Source organism: Vigna unguiculata, chromosome 10 (assembly GCF_037176805.1).
Source record: "Vigna unguiculata cultivar grain cowpea cultivar isolate G323 ecotype 2 chromosome 10, ASM3717680v1, whole genome shotgun sequence".
NCBI classification, from domain to species: domain Eukaryota; kingdom Viridiplantae; phylum Streptophyta; class Magnoliopsida; order Fabales; family Fabaceae; genus Vigna; species Vigna unguiculata.
This window is the reverse complement of record NC_140801.1, coordinates 11,537,437-11,559,725: the sequence shown is the minus strand read 5'-3', so window position 1 is coordinate 11,559,725 and position 22,289 is coordinate 11,537,437. Positions and strand designations below refer to the sequence as shown.

Below are 22,289 nucleotides of genomic sequence, written 5' to 3'. Positions count from 1 at the left end.
TTTTCTTAATTGGGCTTCATTGGGTCATTCTTCCGAATTTAGGTTAATTTCATATTATTTGGCCTAATTTTCATTTTTAATTATTTTTAGGTATTTGGGTGAAACAATTTTGGAGCTTGGACATTAATCTTTAGATGAAGAGGGTTGCCACATCATTTCTATGTCATTTCCACGTCATCTAAGTGAATGGACCAACATTTAAGGCTTAGTAGTGGCATTTTTGTAATTCTGCACCCAGTAGTGGCATTTTTGTAAATATGTGAATTTGTGGTGATATGACCACGTATAGGAGAGCTGGTTTTTCGTTTTCCAACACCATCATCTTCTCCACTCTCCATTTTCACGTTTTCCACTCATTTTTTACGTTTTATGAGTCATGGACAACACCTATTGTTCGTATTCACGTTTTCTCCACCTTGGGTAGCATTTATATTGAAGCATTTAAGGTGTTGTTGGTTGTTTTCGTTCTTGCCCCTTTCTCTCCTTGCACATTTTCGTTTCCTGCACCAATTTAGGTTTTCTACACCAATTTATACTTGTTTGAATTGATTGAATCGCAATTTCTGTTGAACCCTAATTTGGATTCCATGAGGAACTAACTTTTTGCATTGATTCCTTAAAGAAATTGAAATGAAACCATGAGATTGTCGGTCGTTTCATGATAAAATGTGTTTTTGATGCATGCTTAATCTCAAATTCGTGTTTTGTGCATATTAATGGCTCGTATTAATGCTTAATGTTTATGGGTTCTGTCACAACTTGCTTCAATTTGTGGCTATTAAAAGCCTGAAATTTGTTGTGCTTAATGACATAATGAATCCATGGTAATTTTTGCTTAGTTGATTACTTAGCGTTCATGAGAGCAAATTGGAATAGAACAATTAATTTGGTAATCTGTGGTTGGTGGACATTCAATTGAATCAAGGAATCATTGCGTTTTTATACAACTGTTAAATTACTCTGCATTGGGAATTAAGTTTTGTGTGAATCTATCAACCCCCCCCCCCTTTGGTGTTGTGTGTAATTCTGGAAATTAAGTTGTGGACGAAAATATTGGTCGTTGGGAGACAACTTGGTTCAACTTTCACATACTACATTTAATCTATTTTATTTGATCGGGTGTACACGTGATCCACTAGCTACGAACCTTCCCGATCACAGCTTTTCTCAAGTGTGAGCACGGAACATACGAACCTCCCCGCTCGTATCCCCACACGAGAGTATCAGGATATGAACCTCCCCACTCATATCATCATGTGTACACCACCAGCCATGAACCTCCCCGCTCATGATCCAAGCATCTCCTAGTCCAAGTCCCACATAACAACCATGCAAAACGAAATCCAAAAGAGCACACTGCCCTCCGCGCTATCGCTTGGCGCGACCTAAGCGCCGCCAGGCAAAATCACAACGTAGACCGCCTGGCGGAACCCTCTCTTCACCAGGTGCTAGAAAAAAACAGAGCCATTGTCTGACAATAGTCACCTAGCGGAACCACACTTGCAACCAGACGTCGCGCAATCGTAGTGGCCTTTGTTTGGCCGCTATCGCGTAGCGACTCACCCCACACCGCTAGGCACTTTGGGACAGGTTCTCAATGAACCCAAACAATCCACATACAATCCAAGATATCAACCACACTTATCGAGTCATATTAGCATGACTGAATCACAATTGAACACATTCATATACCTAATGGGTTCATAGTTGAGATCATACCATTACTCAATTATTAATGAATTCACCACATATCACATGCATCAATCCCTACATATTTATATATATACTCCAACATTTATATCCATGCTAGCATTCAATTTCAACTTATGAATAATGCATTCTCAAATCAAATATAAAGCAGCAACCCTCTAACATGATTCTATGCACCAATTCAAATTTATGTAGCACTTCACACCTCCTATGCAACAATTTAAATTTATATTGATACACATGCATTCACCAATCAACCAATTCTCAACATGTGACTAACCCAAAGGTACATTCAAATTCATAGAGACTTACAACATAACCTAATCATGCTTCCAACTCATGCCACATAGTAGCTACTCGAAATTATCAAGAGTTTATTCATGCATTTTAAAGACTTCCAAGCCAGCAATCATGAGTAACATATATCTCTAGCTACTGACCTCTAAATCAAATCTCCACCATTCAAAGTGAAGAACTACTTGTTAACAAACCAGGAAATCCAATTTTATGAAAATTGCGCAAACCAGAAAAATGGTGGTGCCTAGCGCCTAGAAATAAGGAACCTAGCGCCTGACGGTATGAAACCAGTGCCCAATGATACATGCTCCGTGAAAATACGAAAAACAACGTTTTTCATGAACAGAACACCACACGCATCGCCCAGCGGCAGCTCTTCAGCGCCAGGCGGTTCTTAACAAAAACCTATAAATTGGGTTATTTTAACATGACTCGCCTGGCGGTAGTTCATGGGCCGCCAGGCGGTGCATACAATTCGGGAAAAAATTCATATTGTTTTGCACCTGCATAAACCCTAAACCCCAAATCAATAATTCAAGCATTTGTCTTGACATAATTATATTGTGCACACATCATATTTATTCAATTCAAATTATTTTTATGCATCATATCATAAATCATACACATATCATGGTTATTCCTCCACAAGCCCCACATGAACCCTAGCCCCCAATTATCTCTATAATCATAATTATCGCCAGTCATGCAATATCAGACATGTAATTAAATACACAATTACATAATTTCGTATATAATACTCATTCAATAATCATCAACATCACAGAACATCACGACACCACAAGAAACTGGGCAACTAGTGCTCGTTGTCAGGTGGATCACACCCGGTCGCTAGGCGGTTCATATAGAAAACCCAGAAAATTGCTTTCTGGAGCATGAGTCACCTGGCGGACTTTCAATGCTGCCAGGCGGTTTCTGGGAAAATACAGAAACACGAACAAATTAAGCAGAAGTTTAGGCAGAATCCAAGAACCACAAACATACATATATCACAAAATCATTTATCAAAAATACAAATATGAAATGCAACTCCCCTAATGTAACATCCCTAGCTACCCCTCCTCGGGTCCCAGAGGCTGTCAGGTTACTACAGCCCAATGCACCCCAACCCATCACCCTTCTCCGTCCATTCATATTGGGTGGGTTGTTGCCAGTGGGAATCGAACCCCCAACCTGACCTTTAACACCTCTGGCTCACCAGCAGATGCTGCAACACAACTGGTAGCATCTGCTGGTGAGCCAGAGGTGTTAAAGGTCAGGTTGGGGGTTCGATTCCCACTGGCAACAACCCACCCAGTATGATTGGACGGAGAAGGGTGATGGGTTGGGGTGCATTGGGCTGTAGTAACCTGACAGCCTCTGGGACCCGAGGAGGGGTAGCCAGGGATGTTACACCTAACCTGAATTTCCCGCTCCAAAAGTGCTTTTAGAGTCCTTCTATGTTTCACAAATGATCTACCATTTGATCTTCGTCCTTGAGCACTCATATAAACCTTCTGACACTCTCCTCAATGTTATTTTTGGGTTCTCTAACTACCTTTTGGTAGCCACACGAAAATGCCTTCACCAAGACCCTACTTTCATCCCTATCATCCATCATTAGCCTCATTATTTCTCCCTTAATTACCCAAAACGAAAAAAAAATCCATTAAGGAGGAGTTTAATGTACATCAACTCTCATCCATGCCAAAAATAATTTTAGCAAAAAGAAAACTTAATTCATGTCTACCAAGGTTCAAACCCACAACCATGCCAAAGCCAAATCAATGCAACACCATCAAGCCAATTCACGTTTCTTGACATTTCATGTGCATCATGCCTTATAACCTTTTATCTCACAACCATAATTGTATGCAAAATAATTAAATAATAAAATAACCAACAAATGGCGTTCACAAGACTCAAACCCAAGTCCTCCCCACACCATCAACATGTTTTACCACTTGAGCTACCATTGTTCCTTGTCTTCTCTTTCCACATTAGATAACTTAGGGATTCCCGCTATCACATTTATTAAATAAATACTTATTTATTCAATTTTCCCGGATCTTACACACCACTCAAAGTGTCGTTGGTCGAGTGCAAATAGTTAACAAATTCTCAGCCACTATTCTAAGTATTGTTGGTTGAGTATAATGTACAAACACCAAGCCACTAATCAGCGTTGGCCAGAGGACTTACCACCATCATTCCCTCATTATCAGCTTTAGTTGCCTCTTCCATGGTCTTCAAGCGGATTATATCAATTACATCAAGCATGTAGTTGTCGTACATGTCTAGATTCACGCCACAGATTTAGTCGGTCGTTTATCTCCTGGTTGTTTAACTTTATCTCGACACCCTTCCTTATCTCAACCACTTCCCATCCTTCCCCACCCCCTTCTTCTTTGAAAGTGCTAGCCTCTTTGTTGTTGAGGTCGATATGTGTCAACAGCTAGCCAATCAAGTTAGGGACCTGAGATTGCCCCTACGCGTTGGCCGCATCCACCATATTCTCACGCAACTAGAAAAACAAGTCCCTAGCCTTACTCACCTTCTTCGCATAATGAGTTATCACACATGCAAAAACCAAAATTATTTAGATTAGACCAACACTTGAACAAAAAACATTCAAAAACATACCGCAAACATCCATGCCTGGATAATCTATTAGATAGCAACTAACAATCCATTTCCTAGAAGCCCTAGGCGACAACTACTCTAAAATATCCACTAAATGCCTAATTTCAACATCCAAAGACTCTTTGGACATCACGTCTAGTCTACTAGGCGGTTAAATTCAATAGAACGAAAACTTCGGATAGCCAACTTCAACATAGTACAAAGATCGGCCACCCGTGGTCACGATGACTAAGAAAAACCCATCCATAAAATTCTTAAAAGATTATGTACCCGTCCAACATGCATGATTTCGGCCTACCAACCAATGACAACCACCTTAAAGGATCCCTAGGACGGGTAACATAAAAATACAGGAAGCTATCAAGAGTCGGCGATAAATACAAAGCCTTACAGATTAACCTAAATGCTTGCAAACTATCCCAGCTGTTTAGATGCAGTTGCATAGGCACTATATTCAACGTATGTAGAACCTCCATGTATGAACATTGTGAAACATTATTGCCTCCGTGTCATGATGATAATTGTGATTAATTATGAAATTGTAAAACTCATCTTTTGTACACCATTTTTTGATTCCTTTAATAGCACTTGCTTATTCAGTTCTGCCCTTTGAACAAAAGTACGTAATTGATTCCAATTTGTTGAAATGATTGGAAGTTGTCCTTACTTGTGCAAGAAATTCAATTTGTCAATATATACTAGTGAATTGCACTATAAACTATAAGTGTTAACCCTGGACTACATAAATGGTAAGCCATGTCATTGATTTTTCACTAGTGTGAATTATGGTAGGAGACCTTGAATATTGTTCATTGTTGATTACTAGTGGGTATTATATGGTTCTTATTATTGGATTATACTTAACCAAGTTTAATCCATAGAAAATTATTTCTTCATTTCCCATTATACGTGGAACTGCTGAGTAATAAATGCTAACCCAGGTTAAATGGTTTGCACTTATATTATCCATGATTGGATACATTTACAACTCTCATTGTGATGTGTTGGGTTTATGTCATAACTTTCATTCTTAATTTTGGAGTTTCTTTAAGTCAATGGAAATATTCAGTATTTATGCAACAAACAAAAATTGTGAATGATTAATGCTAAATTCCATTGTGACCTGTATTTTCTAACCCATGAGTTCAGAAGTGTTAACCGATGTTATTTGTTTTTCATTGTTGTACATCATGGTAAGAGACCTTAAATATTCTTAACTTCACTGATTATTAGTACCAGGGACTATATGCTTTCGATTGTAGGAATATACTGAACTTAGTTCAACCCATGACTATGTATGACTTCATTCCCATAGGAACTACAAAGTGAGTCTATTAGTCCTAACCTAGGTTAAATTGTTTTCACATAAATTTTAGCCTAATTCACTTTGTTTAGAAATGGCACTCTCATGACTCCACTTCGTCTTATAAATTTGATTTCTAATTTTGGAATTTGTTTAACTGATTCGAAGTTGTCATAATTTATGCATCAAATAAATTTTTTGATATATATTGCTAAATTCCAGTGTGAACTGTATTCGGTAACCCCTAACTTCTAAAGTGCTAACCCATGTTATTTGTTTTTTATTGTTGTACATTGTGGTAGGAGACATTAAATATTCCTCACTTCACGGATTATTACTACTGGGAGTATATAGTATTCATTGTATGAATATACTAAACTTCGTTCAATCCATGCCTATGTATGACCTCATTCCCAAAGGAAGTGTTATTTACCCATAGGTTTGCAGATATCTTACAGACATTTCATTTCTATTTAAACCTCATAAGGTGTTTGCTGTGTCAATTAACAACACCCTAGATAAGGGATTTAGGTATTACGATCGGAATAATATTTCAGAAAAGTGCTACCCTTCAACCCAAATCCTTTTTATTTACAATACTTTTCATTCAAGTTATAATGTAAAAAAAAAAAAAACATTGTCCAGTACAAGAAATAATTTTAAATTTCATCAATCAAATGTTAAGAAATGAAAAGTGCAGTGTTGTATTGCGTGGAGAACCCTATCCTGGTGAATATTTTCTAGATCCAATACCCACTCACATATGTAGTCTTGTCTAAATTATTGAAGATCTTCCTATCATGATAAAAGACTCTCTTGGTACAACCAACTTGAAGTATGAAATGAGTAAAATGAATTATAATATTTACTATGGTGAATGAACTTACGCATGTTTAAGCAAGCATACTTTTGCCATCATATTTCTTCATAGTGTCCCAAAGCTGCAGATATTTGAGGATCATAATACCACAATTGTACCTAATTAAAAGAAGCAACTTATTAAAATCAAATATAAAATACGGGATGATGCATCACACTTATAAATTTTCATAGAGGCGGGATTACAAGTTTGATTGTTGTGGAAGGTCTTCATAATTACTTCAAAAGTTGGTTTCTCTTTTTGGGGGAGTCATCAACATGGAAAACAAGTGCTCCAAATTGTGGGCCTTTAAACAAACCGAGTAAAAAGTCATGTACGTTTATTTCGCAAACAAAGAAAGAAGTCAAACCACATATAAAAAAACATGACAATACTTACAATTTGATTATCAATTTGTTTTGTCCTTGAACACTTGTGTGCTAGGGAGTCAAGAACATACAATTTTTTGGATTCCCAATGAAGATCATAACACCACCAATAATTATCATAAAGAACAGGTGCCATCAACTGAAAAAATAAGACTGAACTAAATCAAATGTAGAAGGTACCTATCACCACAACAAAGAGCATTAAGAATACTAACAAATTTGGTTGTCAATACATCCTTAACAAAAAGAAGTCGACTCACAAAGAATTCATTGTAATTTGGATTACCCTATCCTACATAAAATAATATTAAAGTAAATAAATAATGCAGTACACTTATCATGTAGGTAGGACTAAAAATAACTCTATTGATGTTCCCTGTGATGCATTTTTCCTTGTACATAAAGTGGCTAGCTGCAAAGAGTATGGACTACATACACATAGAATACATACTAGTCAGCATAATGTCTTCATGTCAAATTCATTGAATTGACCAAACTTACCATGTTATCTATCCATTCATGAGCCCGAAAGCCACTAGTTTCAGTACTAGTAAGTATCTAGTCATTGATCGCAACATATATACATCTAAAATGTTACAAACTATGTATTAAAGTAATGACATTCACAACTACAAAATTCTTAACAGTAAACTTCATACCTCGTAGTTTTTGCTGTGAGAACTTGGTAAAAAAAATAAATTATTTATATGAGCAATAGACCTGTGGTTCAAAACTACTGTCAGCTTCTACAATGCCTGTCTATTGGGAAACAAAGGCTAGTGCTTCAACAATTATGGAAGATTCATGACTTAACATGGCATCATCAACGATGTTGGGCTCATTGTGAAATTCTTCTTCTACAACAAGAAGAACTTCCTCAGTTTCCTTCTGCGCACAAGTATTGTGTCCTTCCACACCTACAATACTGGGGGTTCCAAATTGTTGTTACTTTAGTAGTGATGGCAACTTCAAAAGTTATCGTCGTTGCAGTAGCAACGTTGTCCTCACTGTGAATTGGTTCTGATTCACCACTAACAACACCTTCAATAGTTACTTTATGGAATCCAAAAAGGTGTGGTTCTACGGCGACAATATTGGGGTACATAAACACTTTTCTTCAACAATTATGGGAGCTTCATGAGCACCCTTGTGCTTAGCCTTAAAGACTATATCGTCAGTTGTATCATTAACCTGCTCAATGTGGTCGTGCTGAGAATTAATTCGTTGTTCATCAACGTCAATAAGTGGTTGCACGCTATCTAGTTGACCACTTATATTTATTGCATCATAAGCGACAATGTGCTCCCCATCCTATCCTTGTGTTGCACCACTACTATAAAAATATCTTTTCATCTGTTACATTTCTCCTTTCAATTCCTGTAGCATCCTTGCATTAGCATTCAACCTCTCTATCAATTGGTTTTTCTTACTATTTTCCACAAGATGTGGCTTATCAAGCAGAATGGGAAGGTTAATTTCCTCCTGCTTTAACCCCTAATAAGAAACAACCTGTCATAATACAAAGTTGGGTTCCAATCCCAAGAAACCAACATCAGGAAACAGAACGTGTATTCACTCACCCGAACTATTTTCATATCAGATATCATGGATTTGCAATTAAGAACTCAAGGGTGGACAATTAAATGCATTTAACGTGTATTCACTCACCCGAACTATTTTCAAATAAGAAAATATCATAAGGTGGTTAAGAATTATGAATTAATCAAGTAATCAAAACAAATGTTACAAATTGACGAAAGTAATGACTACCAAAGTTGCTTGTCAACACCTAATTTCGTCCGAGTAGTACCAATAATAATAAGTAATAGAATTAACTTGAAAAGAAAGGAAAAATATAATATGTAAATGTTTGAGAAAGAATATACCTATTTATAATTTTATTTTTATTTGATTTGATTTTTGTTTTAGTTATTTCATTTTTTATTGTATTATTTTATTTTCTTTTAAGTTTATTTTATTTTATCTTATTTTATTTCATTTTTGTTTATTGTATTTTGTTGTATAATATTTTATTTTATCTTATTCTTATTTTTAATTTTACTTTTATTTGATTTTTTTTTTAAATTAAAGGGACGAGTGGCGGGAAATATAAAGAGATCAAGTGTGTCTGCACACACTATCAACCATTTCTTACTCTTTCTTTATTTGGGTGATGATCACACATCCACGGTCTAAAGTGATGCTTTAGTATGGATTATGTGTCAGTAAGGAGGTGAAGATAGATAATATTTGTGATTGATGAAGGTGATTGTCGAATTCGATATGGTCGTGTGAGGTTGTTGGCAAGGCTGGAGCATTTATTTAAAGCGTGGTGGAAGATTATGGTGATGAGGGTTAGCCGAGTGAATTTTTAGGGAGGAAAAATAATTAAAATGGAGACTCAATTGGGTTGATCTTGAAGGTTTGGATGAAGAATAATGGAAGAAAGAGTGGGTGCAAGGAGGCCATAACGCTCAATCTCATGGTTACACAAGTGGAACCAGACATAAGCACAACTACAGTATGAACCAAATATAAACACTAGTGCAGTAAGGACTTTTGGCACCAGTTGTTTTTGGTATTTTGCCCCAGTTCCAGAACCAAGACATATTAGGGCGAGGTCAAAATAGCATGACTTTTGGCCTCAAGTGTGCGAACCGAAGCCAAAGCACAACCTGTAGTTTTCGAACCCTAGCGACCATCTCTTCACGCTGCTACCACATACAGATTTGTCAACCATATTCACCTAACATTCTTCCAATCAAATTAATCCCAATTGAAAACCTGATTAACAGAGAATTAATTAACTAAAAAAAACACTCTACAAGGCAAACCCCAAACCCACTTTCTCTCTTCCGCAAGCCCTGCCCATACGTGACTTAACATAGATCATATATCGTGAACCATAAGCACGTCGTTGCGAACCAGATTGAAGCTCATGAACCTATAAACCATATCTTCCTCTACCGCATGCGAGAGTCGTTTGAGTGTGCTGCAAAATCGTGAACCACCACCAGCGGTAGTCGCGAACCAGATTGGCACCTGGACCAGATCGCACAACAAAGGTTTGATTTGGGGATGAAGAGGAATAGGGTTGTAATTCACGATTTGGGGACCTAAATAAGATATATGGCCTCAGTTAAATTAATAATTGAGACCTAAAGTGCACACTACCTCGGTCATATTTCACCCAAGGCCAAAAACTCAACTGCCAATGGCATTTTTGAAATTTTGAGGAATTCTGATGCCTTATAGGCTTCGGTTGCTTTGTGCCCGAGGCAGAAAAGCTCCTATAGGCTTCGGTTGACTTTTGACTCAAGACAAAAAAGTTTGAAAAATTGCAAAAATGTCACCGCGTCCTTATAAGCTTCGGTTCTACAATAACCAAGTTCTATAAGGCGATGTAAAACCAACAAATTGCACTAGTGAAACGACAATTCAATCATATTTATGCAAGGAATGAAGCCTAGGATGAGAACAAAGAAACATACCTTTAAGTTTTCCACTTTGCCTTCAAACGCTCCCTTCCCTTCCCTCTTTCTTCTTTCTTTTCTTTATATTGAATTCTGTTGAATTATCTTGTACTGGTGATTGTTCTGTGTGTGGGTTGACATATCAATTAGCTCTCTAATGAATGGGGTTTGTGTTGTAATTATGGAACAATTTTAAATGAAGATTGAATCGTTATAACTATGATGTCATGGAAAGTACAGATAATGATGGGTTCTGTCATTATTCAGTAGAGAAATGGGTGAAGGAAAGATAGGTGCAACAGTTGCTTGGGTCAAACCTCCCTTTCCCTTGAGTGTGGGAAGAAAAATGAGAATTGATTAGGAGGGAGAAAGGGTGACATGTGTCACTATGAATAAAAGGTATTTTAGGTAGGTAAGTTTGGGTGTAAAAACGAAAATGAAGTGAGAATGAAGTGACAAAAGTTTAAACATCAATCATGTATTGAACTTGGCCCAAAACGGGTGTGGAAAACAAAACAAGGTGGTGGGGACATTAAAAATGTGATGTACTTGGTTCAAAAGGGTGTAAAAGTAAAAGTGGGGAGGGGTACATAACAACAATGAGTTTGGCCTGTTGAAAGGAGGGGTAAAAATAGAAAACTCAAAATGAAGGTTTCAAAAATGTAAAAAAGGGTGCAAACAGCAACTTGAATAAAACTTTCTCCTTTTGTTTTCTTTTTCCCTTTCTTTTTTATTTTGCTTTAAAAAAAATCTCCAGGTCTTCACCAAAATTCTTTTTAACTAAACTAAAATTAAAGAAAACAATAAAATTGCTTAAATACCTATTTTAGGCATTTATTTCTTGAAAAATCAAATTTTATTCACTCTATTTGACATTTTCGTATTTTCAATGTATAAGATAAGTAAAGATAGACAAATTAATTTTGTTTGTTTCCCAAAAAGAAACAAAGATGAAGATAGATAAATAATAATCACTAAGCCTAAATGAATATGATGACCATTTTCCAAGAAAGAAAACGGACAACCATCCCTAAGGAACCAGACCTTGTAGTGCTAATACAGATACATCTAATATACACAAAACAAGAGGGGGTGAATTGGATTTTCAAGATTTTACTGTTTTAACAGATTTTTGAACTAATGCTTCAATCAATTTATCAATGTTGCATTAATGGATTAATTCAAGCAATTAACAGTAATAAAAAAGATGAAAGAAATAAGAGAAGATAACAATTTTTATACTAGTTTGATTCAAAATGAATCTACATTCAGTCTTCTTCTAAGCAACTTGAGCTTAGAAGGATTCAACTAAATCAATAGAGTTCCAAGAATTACAAGATCATTTATATAATTCTAGACCATAATGAACCAAGAACTTAATTCACTAATCAAGAACTCACCCTAAATGCAACACACAATTGCAAATAGACATTCACCTACACAGTGAATAACAATGAACAGAACAGTAATTCAAAAGAATAAGAAACAAGTACACCTAGTTGTGTGCAGATGTGACAATTGATCTCTAATGCCAAGCTAGATGCCCCAAGATCAACTCCATCCTTAATCTTCTTGATCACCCATCAAAATTATCTCTTCAAGAACTTAAAAATTGTTTTTTTCAATCTCCTAAATCAGGTTTTATATGTTTAGTCTCATGTTTTTAAAAATGAATTTGAGATTTTATTAAATAGGGATTATGCCGGTTAGATTAATGGATTACCTAATCGATTATCATGACTAAATTTTGATTGTAGTGGCTGCAATGCACTTCAATAATCCATTAGATAAGTTGTTAATCCATTAAGTACTTCTATAACACTTAGGTTTTTGCAATTTAGAATTGCATTTGTTGATATAGGCAGTTCTAGGCTTGGCTTACATTTATTCACTCATGTTTTGAAACATCTGTTTATAAATGATTTTAAGAAAATTTGTTTTTCTCGATGATGAAGGATAGTGAAATCACCCGTGAAGATCATGAACACTTTCCTCTATGTGTTGTAATTTGAAAATATCACTATTTAACAAGTTATGCCCATTAACAGTCCTACAATTTGACTGAGGTTATGACCTGCATGGACTAGATACAGTTGAATAAAATTGGCCATAAAATCATGGGTTAACATTTGGTAGTTCCCACAACCTTTGTACAGGATGTCCACTCCAAATTCCCACATGTTGGCTCCTTAATCCCCACTTATCTGTCACTACATGGTTGGCATTTTCCTTTTCAAATGGATTGAAATAATCTAAAGATTTTTTTTAATTAAAACAAATTCATTATGGAATGGTGGTGCACAAAGAGACTCGTGGCAATCAATTTGCATGACAACTTTTTGTGTATAAATAGTGGTATTTCACTCCCCACTTGTTCGCACACAACTGTACAGGTATATGTTGTAATTAGAAAAGATCACTATTTAATAAGTTATGCACATTAAGAGTCCTTCAATTTGATTTAGGTTATAACTTGCGTGAACTGGCTATAGTTGAATAAAATTGGCCATAAAATCTTGGGTTAACATTTGGCAGTTCCTACAACCTTTGTATAGAAAGTCCACTCCAAATTTCCACATGTTTGCTCGTGAATCCTCACTTATCTGTCACTACATGGTTGATATTTTCATTTCCAATGGGTTGAAATAATGTAAAGATTTATTTTAATTAAAATAGGTTCATTGTGGAAAGGGTGGTGTATAGAGAGACTCATGGCAATCAATTTGCATGACAACATTTTGTGTACAAAAAGTTGTATTCAAGTCCTCACTTGTTCGCACACAACTGCACAGGTATATGTTCTACTTAGAAAAGATCATTATTTAACAAGTTATGCACATTAAGAGTCCTTGAATTTGATTGAGGTTATGACTTGCATGGATTGAGTACAGTTGAATAAAATTGGCCATAGAATCCTAGCTTAACATTTGGTAGTTCCCACATGTTTGCTCCTTAATCCCCACTTATCTATCACTGTATGGTTGGCATTTTCATTTCCAATGGATTGAAATAATGTAAAGAATTATTTTAATTGAGAACCAAAACATTTATTAAATTTGCAAACTACAAACATTAATGAAACTTAGTTGATAAAATTAAAAAATATTTAAAAAAATATAAAAGGAAAACAAATATTCAAATTAAAATATATTTTAAATATTTGTTTACTTCAATTTTATAAATTCTAATGAATCTCTTTTTTTTACACTAATAAAAGTTATAATACATCACTTGATCAAAATGACACAAAGAACAAATAATAAACATAATAATAAAATTTTGACATAGATATTGTATCTTTTGAACTCCAATATATGTTGGATAGTGACAAAAAAATATTCATAGCAATTACATTAAATTTTTATATTGTAGTAAATAAAAGTTATTTATACAATTAAAGTGAAAAACTTACATTATGATTAATAAGGAGTTAGAAAATAAAAAATAATTAGATAAAATATATCGAAATATTATTCTGCATGATGAAAATAAACAATAAATAAAAATATTAAAAAATTAGAAAATGTGTGTCTTAGAAATAATTTGAGAAACTATTGAAAGAAATTGCACATAGGAAATCAAATGTATAATTTAGGGTATGATAAGATGAAAAATACCTTAGAGATCTAAGAAAATTTTTCAAATATCATCATATATACTCAATGGTTGAAAAATAATGAAAATTATTTTAACGAAACAAAAGAGTTCTTCAAATTAAACAAAAATTAATAATAATAAGTAAATAATTTTTTTTATATTACCTTAAATTGAAAGTATAAACATTCTCATGTGAAAGGAAAATATATAATAAATAGAAATATTAAAAATAATAGAAATATTCAAATGTGAGGCATAATTTTTTTTTAATTAACATACATCATTTAAACATAATTACATAAAAGTTATGATAAGATAAAAAATATATTGCAGATACGAATGAGTTTCATAACAAACCAAATAATTAGAAGAAATAAAAAATATAAATTACATATATATATATATATATATATATATAGGGTTAATTAATTGTGAATATTTTAATAATTTAAACGAGGACGGAGATATGATGAGGATATGTACATCCACATACTCATCCCCATACCCAATTGAAAAAGTCGGAGATTTCCTATACCCATATCCATACCCAGGTAATACGGGAATTCCCCGTCAAAACGGGAACAGACAATACCCCAGATCCTGGGTTTATTTGACATCTCTGCTCTCAAGTATATAGGTGAGTTCTCGATGTCATAATTACATGTATTTAAGTTAAAAAATAAAAATTCATTGATTCCTAAGTTCAAAATTAGTTATTACTTTTAGTTTTTAAAGGTAAAAGGTCAATTAATTAAATAAATACTAAAAGTATTAATAATATATCCTTTTTAAGCAAATATAGTGATTACGTAGGAAAGTAATGTTATATGCGTCTTTTAAAATATTTATCTCATTTAGTTTTATTTTTACTTTAAGCGTGATAACACCACTAACAAAATATCTTTTGTAGTAGATAGAGTTATATTTTCAAAAAATGGCTAAAATATTAATGTATTTTATTTATTATTCCTTAAAATTATAAAATGAATTGATGCAAAAGACGTTCTAAATTACTTCTTATAAACAAAAATAACAAACCAACTTCAATCTTGGTTTTTATATATAAAAAAAGGAAAAGCTTGTATGTTTCAATTACCTGTAAGTAACAATTAGTTTTACCATCCTATCGATAAAAGCTAAAATCATTTACAAATTGCAAATTAGGGTTGGAAGAAAGATAATTTTTGAGAATTCTTATTTTAAAAATTTGAAAATATGAGATGAAGAAAAAAAACTAATCAATTCAATTTTTAAATATTTTTATTTGAAAGTAAATGAAATATTTAACATTTCAGATAGAGAATAGAACTAACAGAATAAGGGCCAAAATTGATAAATTAAAAGAGAAACTTAATTAACGAAAACAAATATTAAGAGACTAAAACTATATAATGGCCATATAAAAAAATATCATACCTAACACATAAGTTTTTTAAAATAAACTTAATATAAGATATATAAGATATTAAAATAGGATAATGATACAATGCCCCCTTTTTTTGACCCCGAAGTTATCCGCCTACATGACAGTTATTATTTTAATAATTTTTAAGGAAACGGCAATTGGAGGCAGCGGCAAAGGAAATTTAGCATGATGTGCACGCGCTTTGAGTTGGATAAAGATTTTAAAAAAACACATTGCTTGTGCGTTTTCCCTCGTTTCTTCCCCTCAAATTTCTTCTTGGAGCAGAGACACACAAGCAAGCAGAGAGACATTTGAATCGCAAGGCATTCTCTTCCCCAAAAGGTTATCGTTCCATAAAGGTTGGTGTTGTGGGTCGCAGTGGAAGCGGATAGCGGAGTTGTGGAGAGTGGTTTGGGTTGTTGGAGGCGGCGGGTTTCGCGGAAAGTGGTGGGTACCGTTCGATTCATTGGTTGGGCGCTCTTTTTTCAGCGTAGTTGTTGGTTGATTAAAGGTCATTCACAGAACGAAGATTTCTCCGGTAGGTTATCGTGCAAAACCCTTTTTCGAAGATTTAATGTGGTTTTTTTTTTACTTGGCTACTGGTACATTATTGATTTTTGGTTGAACGGTTTAGCATGTTGTGCCATTTTGCCATTAGATTTGATAACTGCAGTGAAACCCCAAAAAGAATTGAACACCAAATTTTTAACGAATACTAAGTGGATGAGAACATATCATCACAAATGTGCGTATATGCTTCTTTTGGTTTATCTACTTGTCCATTGTTAATAGTGATGGTTTTGTCAGGGTTGGGATGATCCATATGTCCCTCGCACACATGAAGGTGTTCTGAAGTGGAAATACCCTATAATGAACTCTGTTGATTTCGTCTGTGAGGTTGTCCAAGTATTTGTTCCGAAGTTGAAAATTTAAATTAGTTGATATTGTGTTATATTCTTTTGTAATATGACAATTTGTTGATGATGCCTTTGTTGGATTCTTGATTCCCGTCATATGAAGTAAATAGCCATATGAAGTAATTTCTCCAATTGGACATCTGAAGTTTATTTTTGATTCCCGTCATAATAGGTTGTTGTATTTGTGAATTAATTTATGATTCCTTGATTTGTGAAGTGTATTTTTTGTTGAATTTCGTTTGTTGTGATTCCTTATTGTATTATTATTAAATTTTTATAGGTTGTTGATGAATCATGGCTGACTACACTACTGTAAGTTGACCTTTATAATATGTTTTATTGTTTATTGTGTTTCTTTGAAGATTACATTTGGTAACATTGTGTTGATGTTGTATTTAGGAAGAGCTGCAATTAATTAGGCAGAAATTCGTTTGTGATTGGGTTTTACATGAAGATAATGTCCAACGCGATGAAGTTATTCAGCACTACGAGCTGCTGTTGAAGAAATAGCTACTGTGAATTTAGAAGTTAGAATGCCATCACAGGATTTTTGAGATAATTTTACATAGGGATAGTTAGATTGAGGTAGACAAAGTCACTTATGTTGCCACAATTGTATATATTATTTAATCATTTGTTGGAGTTAATATGTAGTTTGTAGATTGACAGATACATTCATGATTACATGGTAATGTAAACATCAATATACTTTATTTTGGGAAGACAATTGTGCTATTTTCGATTGTATTATTAACTTCCATTACTGTCTGTACAAAATGTTGAGTATAAAAAGACAATTATGGAATTAGAAAAGTAGACTTCATTATGGTAGCTGAAAACTTTATTTTTAATTCAATCTTCAATTTGAAAAACTTATTGAAGTTGTTTGGTGATGATTGATGGTGATGGAAATACTTGTATGGCCTTTGGATTGTGTACAAATTTATCATTATGTAATGATAGACTAGAAAAACAGTTGCAGTACTTCCTGTCCAAAAACTACAACATAAAAAGTCACTTATGGAGTCACAAAAGGACACTTAAATCTCAAACCAGAAAACTTTATTTTTAATTCAATCTTGAATTTGAAATACTTATTGAAGTTGTTTGGTGATGATTGATGGTGATGGAAATACTTGTATGGCCTTTGGATTGTGTACAAATTTATCATTATGTAATGATAAACTAGAAAAATAGTTGCAGTACTTCCTGTACAAAAACTACAACGTAAAAATGCACTTATGGAGTCACAAAAGGACACTTAAATCTCGAACCAGAAAACTTTATTTTTAATTCAATCTTGAATTTGAAATACTTATTGAAGTTGTTTGGTGATGATTGATGGTAATGGAAATACTTGTATGGCCTTTGGATTGTGTACAAATTTATCATTATGTAATGATAGACTAAAAAAACAGTTGCAGTACTTTCTGTACAAAAACTACAACGTAAAAAGGCACTTATGGAGTCACAAGAGGACATTTAAATCTCGAACCAGAAAACTTTATTTTTAATTCAATCTTGAATTTGAAATACTTATTGAAGTTGTTTGGTGATGATTGATGGTAATAGAAATACTTGTATGGCCTTTGGATTGTGTACAAATTTATCATTATGTAATGATAGACTAGAAAAACAGTTGCAGTACTTCCTGTACAAAACTATAACGTAAAAAGGCACTTATGGAATCACAAAAGGACACTTAAATCTCGAACCAGAAAACTTTATTTTTAATTCAATCTTCAATTTGAAATACTTAATGAAGTTGTTTGGTGATGATTGATGGTAATGGAAATACTTGTATGGCCTTTGGATTGTGTACAAATTTATCATTATGTAATGATAGACTAAAAAAATAGTTGCAGTACTTGCTGTACAAAAAGTACAACGTAAAAAGGCACTTATGGAGTCACAAGAGGACATTTAAATCTCGAAACAGAAAACTTTATTTTTAATTCAATCTTGAATTTGAAATACTTATTGAAGTTGTTTGGTGATGATTGATGGTGATAGAAATACTTGTATGGCCTTTGGATTGTGTACAAATTTATCATTATGTAATGATAGACTAGAAAAACAATTGCAGTACTTGCTGTACAAAACTATAACGTAAAAAGGCACTTATGGAGTCACAAAAGGACACTTAAATCTCGAACCAGAAAACTTTATTTTTAATTCAATCTTCAATTTGAAATACTTAATAAAGTTGTTTGGTGATGATTGATGGTAATGGAAATACTTGTATGGCCTTTGGATTGTGTACAAATTTATCATTATGTAATGATAGACTAAAAAAACAGTTGCATTCACCAGTGCAGGAAGGGCCTTTGGCAGCGGTTGTTTATCATATTCTGCACCGGTTCGGGAACCGAAGCGTATTGGGGCGAGGCCAAAAGAGCACAGCTTTTGGCCTCGGTTAAGAACCGAAGCCATAGAGTGCCCTTCTGCCTCGGTTCAGAGGAACCCGAGGCCATAGAGTGCCCTTTTGGCCTCGGTTTTCTGTGCCAACCGAGGCCATATGAGCTTCTTTTTTTTTTTTTAAATTCGACACCCTTTTGGCCTCGGTTTTGGTTGCACCCGAGGCCAAATGTATGCTTTTTGCTTCGGTTCTGGTATGAACCGAGGCCTAATACGCTGTTTTTTTTTAATGCAGTTTCTGATTTGGTGTTATTCCCACATTTAAACCTGCAAATTTTATTCAGCACCCAGCACAGACCAGAATAGACCAGAACAGAATATTTTAAAACACATCTACAATTCAAATTCATTTAAAAGACAATTACAAATCTTTTGTAATCAACATACATGTTCTAATCAATACTATTGTACATTTCAATTATATATTTGGCACATGCTATCCTACCAAACTTGATGGACTTTGCGGGAATTGCTGCAGGACTCTTGAATGTCTACAAAATAATAGATTAAGTTAAGTTAGTATATAAAAAGGAAATATTGCAAAGTATTCATTTTAATTCAAATATATATTACCGTTTCCCAATTTGTTGTAATACGAGCACGCACAGTGGTTGTCATCCATTGCATTATATAGTAACCGCACTCATATGAGCCGGTTTGTCTATTACACTACATTATATTAACAACGTTACAATTAATTAAGGAAGAAAATCAAGCAAATAATCATGAAGATATGGATAGAAATATCAAACCTGAAGAGAACACCATACAAGACCTTTTGCCTTAGCCGTTGATCTCCCTAACAACATGTTATGTGCAGCAATTGAACTATGATATAGGGAATAAGTTAGGATATTTTTATATAACATGTCATATTCATAAGATTGATATTGAGGTTCTTACCAATCTATCACTTGTCTAAGATGGTTGGGGGGAGGGCGATGCAAAGAGCAAAACCACACAGCAAGGTTCTCCCTTAGGGAAACCACAAGTAACTGCCAATGACGCCTGATAAGAAAATAAATTCATTGTTATGCATTAAAATGACTGATTATATTCATAAGTTAACAAAAATGACTTACCCAGCAACATAAGGGAATAAATATCTTTTCCACGTTGAAAGCATTTGGTCACATATGCTTGGATGTCACCAAACTTGTTGCCTTCATGGGTGAGTTGGGGGTCTATAAACCCATATAGATCATTCAGCCCCATAGTTTCAGTGACACCAGACAGATACCTAAACCAAAAATTGATTTGATATAAGTAAATACATAAATATATCAAATAACTATATATAATGACTAAAAGACTTACATCATCCATAATTGAATAATGGTAATATTGAGTTCCTCTTGTCCCCGTGCAAGCTCCAAGACATCTTGGGAATGCAAGTAAAGTGGGATGTCAAGATCTCTCCCAAAAATGTTAGCATCCCAAGGAACCTGCATCGGCTTATCAACTATGATTTCTGCAAGTTGGAGCAATGCACCAAGAGGATCGTCCAAAGAGAGAAGAATCTTCTTTGATTGAGGTTTTTCCTATATTGATGCAATTTCAGTTAAAATGGAATATAATTTAAGTTTGAATATAATAAACATGTAAACTTAAAAATGTAGTATATTTGTGGGTTTAAGAGTCTGTACCGGGGGGTCAGTATCAACCAAATCTCTAGGCCAGGCGAGGAAACACTGGAATGCCTGTGCCACAGTATACACCTCATCTGTTGGCACAGGAACTAAAGCATACGGCATGAGAACCTCCTCTACTGTGACCTTAACCTCATCCTCTGATAACTCCATGCCATGAAGAACTGTGGCTGCCTCAAATACTTTTCCACGAGCCACTAGTGTCTTCTCTGTACCATCCCAAATATATAGCTGACATGGATGAGTGTCATCCATGTCATCCCCGGGTGGAGCTGAACAACTCCCCTTTCCGCTTCTACCTGTTAGAGTTAACGATTTATTAATGTTATTCAATTACTTTATTAAATATCATTTATTCAATTCATAACTTATAGAAAACAAATTTACCTGTGGGAGGCACAAATGGGTCTACTTCTGGCGGATGATCCACTGGCGAACGAATGCCATAATGCTCAAATTGGCGCATTAGTTCTTCTCTCACTTGCGCCGTGATCATTTCTTTTAGTCTTTGCTCATAATCAGCACCATGACTGCATGAAGACTGACGAGAGGAGGAACCAAAAAATTGGCGTATGCCGACTCCTGATCCAACACCACGCACACGTCCAGGGTGCTCAGGTCGTCCAATTGCAGCAGCAAGTATGTCATGACGACCTTCTGGAATGAATCCTCCTTGGGAGGTCTGCTCAACCAATGAATCCTACAATGTAACAAAAAAATTTATAAATCAAAATACAATATAAAACATGAACGAGCAATTTAGATAAGAATTGTATCTTACAATTTTCTCAGAGATTTCTCGTGCAGAGTCAGAAGTGTAGTTGCCCGATGAGCGTAAACGGGCTAACTTCCACTTCTGATGACGCGATGGTGGTGAAGGAGGCTCAGTATCTTCACCCTCAGAAGGTGGGGGCCTAGATTTTTTCTTTTCTGTCAATATCTTCTCTTCAAGTTTTCTATACCCACCACGAGATAATATGTGTGGGTTTTTATTTTGAGCACTTATGCTTTGAGCCTTTTTCCTCTTTACCTGTAACATATAAAACCCACTTTATGAATTACTGAAAATTTTGCATAATTATCAATTGTGCTATTGATGATTTCAAATAAACATACCTGCCATCCCTCAGATCCGAAGCTCAAGAAACTGACGCCATGTGTCTTCATCAATCCAAGTGTATTTGAACAATGGATTTTCATTCTTTTTATGTCCAAAGACATACCTTGACGTCAACTTGGTCTTAAAACCACGAAATTTCTCAGCCACCGATGACAAACATTTTTGTCTTAGCGTCGGCACATTTGGAATATCAAACGTTAGCTGCAATATAGAAAATGTCATCAACAATATTTATCATATTATCAACAAAATCAAAGTATAACTTTAATAACATTAATATTAGTTACCAATAAATCTTGCCATATCATTTCCCGATCAACTTCAGTGACATGATCAAAAGATGGCGTAAGGATTGATATTCTCTCTCGTGCCAACATTCCTAAATAGCTTTTGAAGACGTCCCCATAACGACCACTAGGCTCACCAATGTCGACGTTAATATCAACATGTGTTTTATGACCTTTAGCTCTTCTAATTAAGAGCTCTCTCAACCTAGTGGCTCCTCTGGTGGG

General features: G+C 34.5%; 1 protein-coding gene across 1 annotated transcript; it reads right to left on the bottom strand.

Annotated features, from left to right (window-relative positions):
- Positions 1 to 7,957: 7,957 nt before the first annotated feature.
- Positions 7,958 to 21,153, bottom strand: LOC146882144 (uncharacterized). The gene is made up of 5 exons (XM_085667293.1): positions 21,045 to 21,153; positions 20,655 to 20,956; positions 20,326 to 20,549; positions 20,091 to 20,248; positions 7,958 to 8,115 (listed from the first exon to the last, which is right to left on the bottom strand). The coding sequence occupies exons 1-5, from the start codon at positions 21,151 to 21,153 to the stop codon at positions 7,958 to 7,960; spliced, it is 951 nt and encodes a 316-aa protein (XP_085523419.1).
- Between the last annotated feature and the right edge of the window lie 1,136 nt (positions 21,154 to 22,289).